The sequence below is a fragment of the Penaeus japonicus genome, unplaced genomic scaffold (genome assembly GCF_977035675.1).
Source record: "Penaeus japonicus unplaced genomic scaffold, GWHDUDI00000001_assembly GWHDUDI00000012, whole genome shotgun sequence".
In the NCBI taxonomy this organism is placed as follows: Eukaryota; Metazoa; Arthropoda; class Malacostraca; order Decapoda; family Penaeidae; genus Penaeus; species Penaeus japonicus.
Genome location: NW_028234414.1, coordinates 41145543 through 41151542, shown reverse-complemented (window position 1 = coordinate 41151542; position 6000 = coordinate 41145543). Strand labels below are relative to the sequence as shown.

The 6000-nt window shown below is 36.4% G+C and overlaps 1 protein-coding gene across 1 annotated transcript in view; it reads right to left on the bottom strand.

The window, feature by feature from the left end:
* Nucleotides 1-527: 527 nt before the first annotated feature.
* The window catches only part of Proc (Proctolin), a 50414-nt gene continuing 44941 nt past the window's right edge, over nt 528-6000 (bottom strand). The window contains exons 2-3 of the mRNA XM_086542795.1: nt 5656-5784; nt 528-3767 (exon numbers count right to left, since the gene is read on the bottom strand). Of these exons, the coding sequence (XP_086398921.1) occupies nt 3579-3767; nt 5656-5784 (318 nt within the window). The 3' untranslated portion in view covers nt 528-3578. The remainder of the gene's footprint in view (nt 3768-5655; nt 5785-6000) is intronic.

Below are 6000 nucleotides of genomic sequence, written 5' to 3'. Positions count from 1 at the left end.
GTTTGCACGCAGAATATCACCACAGCGCGATTGAAACAAATAAACCCAATATTGCAAGCACTGTTTTCCTAACTGCTTAGTTTTCCTTTGATTTCATATTGCTTTTTGTTTACCTTCAATTTGCCGTTCATGTTTTTCCCGTGACTCTCTGTTTGCTTAAACTTTTTGACTGGTTTTATGTACTCGTATTTCACTCTTGTCTGTTTGTAGTTTTGCTTTGTTGAAAATAGTTCTAACGTGAATATAGTTTTACTGTTGGAAGAGAGTTTGCTCTGTAGCGTTGGACTTCTGTTAGTGATATACACTGAATGAACTTTCTTAAACGTTTCATTAACCTTTTTTTTAATATCTGTCCCGCTTTTTATTATTATTTTTTTCGTTGGTAGTTTTTTATTTATTTTTTTGTAGTTATTCACATCAGAACTAAACTTGTAGCATTTCTAAGTTTTATTCGTCTCTAAGTTTTTATTATTTTTTTATTATTTTTTTTTTTTAGGAAGACAAACTATAATAAAACGCACAAGGGATCCAGCCTGAGAAAATTTATTATGATAATGGTTACAGCACACACTACCTCGGACATGCCACGGCTCGTAAACAACATCACACACCATAGCTTTCTTTTTTCTTCTTTTTATGAATTTGCAACAGTGTGATCACTTTAATCCCAGCAACAAAGAGCAAGTCGAAAACAAAAAACAAAACGAAGAAAGAAAACACAGGAAAACACACGAATATGCCAAATGCCTTTTCGCTTTACTGCTTCCTCAGGGCATAATACACAAGCGAGTGGACTACATATGCTATGCTACAGATATCAGGTCATATCAGTGATTTCGGTGCACGATCACCATGGACAGTTCGTGGCTCCCCGGTGCGGTGTTCGTGATGTTAGGTGAACTCTACCAGTGCCACTTCTACCACTTCCTTTGTCGTAGTGCTAGACCTTAGTTGAGGGGGCCTAGGACCACTTGGGGAGACGACCGGTGTTATCAACGTGTGCAACGAGGGCGCTCCTGAGGTCATGGGGACAGATATCTGTAGTATATATAGCCCACTCTGTATCTCTTGTGTATCTATGCCTCGACGACGCAGTAAAACGAAAAGGCCTTCGGAATAGTCGTGTGTGTTTTTTTTCTTCTGTGTTTACTTTCGTTGTTTTGTTTACAACTTGTCCAACATGAATCCTACGCAAACAAAGTCCAAGTCACATCTTGCGAGCTCATGGTGTGCCGTCGAGAACTCTGCATGGCATGGTCGCATATAACACCAACTTAAGATTTTCTTTTCCTAGTCAAAAGGACCCTGGATGGCTTATGATCGCAAGTGTTGAGATTCCAGACACCTGTTTCTCGGTGGTCTGGGACGCCAACACACCTGTATGACACTCTGGAGGAGACAGGTGTTGAAACCCATTTCTCTTACTGCCCATCATTCTTGCGAGCAGGTAAACTTCCATAAATTGTCCCCAGCACACCTGCTCTTTCATTTAAATGCCTGCATGATACTTTGGAAAATGAGTGTATTTTCGTACACGTTACATGCTATTAATAAAACATTGAAACCAATATATGTATACTGCATACATACATATACTTTATATATATATATATATATATATATATATATATATATATATATATATATATATATATATATATATATATACATATACATAATCTACACATAAACATATACCCATACATATATGCATATGTATACCCTATATCTACCTCCATCGACCAATTCACCAAATATAATCTTAGTAATAAATTAAATGTCATCACTCCATCTACTAACACAACTTCAAAAACAACATGAAAAAAAGAATGTAATATATACCCAACAGAGATATATATATAAAAAAAAGAGGGAAAACAGCCAAAAAAGTCTCCCTCCTCTAGTTTCACGCACTCCTGGCGACAAATGATTCCCGTTGGTTCGGTGTTTAAGCGACCTCTCTCATCTCCCAGAGCCCCGCGCATCAGCTGTTTCCTCAGAGCGGGGTTGGACGCGGCCTGGTTAGGTCACGTGACTCCCCAGAGAATGGTTGGCGAGACGGAGGACTTAAACACTGTTTTTTCTCTATCTCTTTTTCTCTCTTTTCTTTTCTCCTTGCTTCATCTATTTTGTCTTTGGTTTATATCTTATTCGTAAAAAATGTTGGAAACGATACGTTTTTGTATCACTTTTGAGTATTTAGCCACAGTGTAGCATTTTTTCTTCTCAGTGTAAGGGACACTGTCAATATTCTAGTCATAATAAGGATAAATAATAAAAGAGAATAAGACTGTATATGTAACTTTCATCTATATTCCGGGCCAGGCATTTCGGATTCATGGGTAGGGACTCTAAGCTGTTGAACATCGCCTCGCACAAAGAAAGAAATAATCCCTCTTTTGAGATTTCCCTTCGCTTTATAATTTATATAATATATTTTTTTCTATTTCACTTTTCTTTCCATCAATCTCATGAAGATTGAATTGAGGAAGTAGACAAGTGGGGATAAGAAAGGCCAAATGATCGAAATGAAATTTGTGGGCGTGGGGGGGCGTGGGTAACAAGGCATTGATATCTGTTGTCTGATTATGATTACGATTAGGATCTCTATAGATGGAATTAGATCGATGAAAAAATAAATCAAAATTAAAAGGACGTTTATTTCCTTTGTATAGATTTTTTTTCCTTCTTGATGATCTTAATTGTTGATTTAATCGACTTCACTTAACGGGGAGGGGGGGGGGGTGAGGAGAGGAGATAGTAAAAGGAGAGGAATACATAGATGCGGAGGAGGAGGAGGAGGAGAAGAAGATAAGAAGAAAAGAAGAGGAGAAAAAACGGTTATCGGAGAACAAAAGAAGAGAGGAAAGCACAGACACAAAAGAAGAAGAAAGAGAGGAAAAGAAGGAGACGACGAGGAGGAGGAGGAGGAGGAAGAGGAGGAGGAGGAAGAGGAGGAGGAGGAGGACTTGGGGAAATATAAAATGCAGGGCGTGTCGTCCCGTTGTGAGGCGAGTGAGCAGAGGAAGTCGTGCTGTCGTTGATAAAATGAAAAGGTATACAGTATACCACCACGGAATTCAGTGATTTTCATTTTCTTTATTTCTGTTTATTTTCCAGCTCTTCATCATAATCACAAAAAAATGTTGGTATCATGGGTAATATGCTGCATATGCATATTCATATGCCGTATACATACATATATATGATTTTATATATGCTATATATATATGCCATGTATATATATATATATATATATATATATATATATATATATATATATATATATATATATATATATATATATATATAAATACACTCACATAGTTATGTTAAAAATGAAAGATCATGACAAACAATGAATACAGTACAGTACAGAACATGACATCACGTAGAGTTGACAAGGTGTGTGTGCGCCATTGGTAGACCCACTCTTGGCTGAGATAACATTTATGGTCGTTGAAAGTTTCTATTATATATGTGGGAGGGTTTTAAGAGGGCTTCTTAGATATTGTGTTTTTGTTTTTGTTTTTTAGTTTTTTTGAAGGGGGGTTGGTAGGGACGGGGGTTTTTATAAGTTACTGGGGAAGGTTGATAAGAGGCGTCGCAACTTCACCGCCCACGAGGTTGCTGATTTTGCTGTTGCTGTTGATGTTGCTGTTGCTGTTGCCCTCGGGGATTGCAGATCGCTTGAAGAGGTACCTCTTTTCGTAGCCGGAGTTGCCCATCATTCTGTTGTTACCTCCTTCGGCTGTGCGCTCCAGCAGCTGTGGAGAAGAAGCCAAAGGAACTTCGGTTAGTTTTCCTGGTTGAGTTGTTGTCTTCGGTAGAACGAGTTTTTCATTTATTTTATTTTTTTATTTATTTTTTATTATCTTGTTTGAGATTAAACTGTGAACTGAGAGTGTATGAACATGTTTTTGTTTTGTTTTGTTTTGAATTGCTTGAGGATAAAACATAAAATGAAAGTATATGTACACGAATATACAATTAAGGTTCATACACTATGTATCACTGAATGCACGAACATCCACTTGTATAAAAAAGTTCCTCGAAAGCTTGAGAAAACTAAGTGTTTACCTCTAAAGCTATCTCATCACCTTTCATTGTATATATATATATATATATATATATATATATATATATATATATATATATATATATGTTTTTCTTTTTTTTACCATAAGACTTCAGACTTCATTATAAAAAGAAGAATAGCTAAGTATATGCAAAAAAATCCCAACAAGACCGGAAAAAGGAGCAAGGAAAAGAACCCTTGCCCTTGAGATACATATCAGCTGACGAAAAGCAGAGTCAAGATACAATCGAAAGAGTTGTTGTCACTCTGAGCAAACACGATCCTCTCCTCCTCCTATTACTAAGACAAGGAATCTTTCCCGAGTCGAAGGCGTCTTCGAGATGTATCATAGGTGTCGGATACACTCCTATCACGCCTTCGCTCCTCCCCCCCCCCTTTAGCCCCTTTCCCTCCCCCCACCCCTCGTCCTTCTTCTAGACTTCGTAAAATAAATACCAAGTTGTCGGGAGAAGGGAAACCGGGCTTTCGCTATTCCAAATTTACCCATGCCCGACCATCGTGCTAAAAGGCGTTCTTTTTCAAAGAAATCCTTTCCTGCTTCTTTTTTTTTAATCGAGTTTATCGTTGGTTGTTCTTTAATCCTAGACTTTATTAGGCTTAACAGCGAAGGAAAACACAAGAAACCATATGGGGAAGAAATAAAGCAAAAATGCCTTCCGAATGCCTGCTTTTTTAAAATTATTTTTTTAATCGACTTTATCGTTAGTTGTTCTTTAATCCTAGACTTTATTAGGCCTAACCACGAAAAAAAAAACATAAGAAAACCACATGGGCAAGAAATAAAGCAAAAATGCCTTCATGTGTTTTCCTGTGCTTCCTCTTCATTGTTTTGTTTTCAACTTGTTCAGCATGAATCCTTTATATTAATAGGCCTAGTCTTCTATTTTCTCAGGCTATCCTATCGATGTCTCTCTCCTCTTTCTATTTAGATATATCTGCTTGTATGTCTGTCTGTTATTGTATCTAGTGTATATATATATTTGGCTTCTAACTTACTACACGTAACTTACTTATCTAATTATCTAACTAGCAATCGCAGTCTTAATTTATGTATTGTTATTCAAAGGTTGGTGTGTCGAAAATAGTTGATATATGGGGAGATAGATATATCCGTAAATATGAGTATGGTATATGGTGATGCTTGTATTTGAATACTAAGAGACAACATAAAAGATATATGTAAATATATGTATAAATATATATATATATATATATATATATATATATATAAATATAAATATAGATAGATAGATAGATAGATAGATAGATAGATAGATAGATAGATAGATAGATAGATAGATAGATAGATAGATAGATAGATATATATATAGATAGATAGAGAGAGAGAGAGAGGAGATAGAAATATAGACATATAAAATTTATAATGTATATATATATATATATATATATATATATATATATATATATATACACAGAATAATATATCTATATCTATAGATATAGATATATAGATATAATCATACATCTATATCTATAGATATAGGCAGATAGACATATGAATTTAGGACAAAACCACACAGAAACGAACGCCTCACCTCTCTGATAAGTTCCCTGATTTCGTCCAGCCTTGAGTCATCGGCGCGGGTGGGGAGGTAGCGGGCCTGGGTGACAGCGGCAACCATCACCACCAGACCGAGGACGATGAACACGGAGCTACGGCACATCTGAGAAGGAAGAGAAGAAAGCTTAAGATAAGCGAAATCGAGGAGAAAAAATGAATGTTAGTGGTGTAAGTGAAATGCGGGTAGCGGACTGCGTAGACTTTTAGCATCTCAGAGAAGTAGGGGGGGGGGGTTATGTGCACTCAACTTCGGAAATCATTGTCAAAGCTTGTCTGCTTGAACAACACAATCCATTATGACAAATATATAAAAATGAAT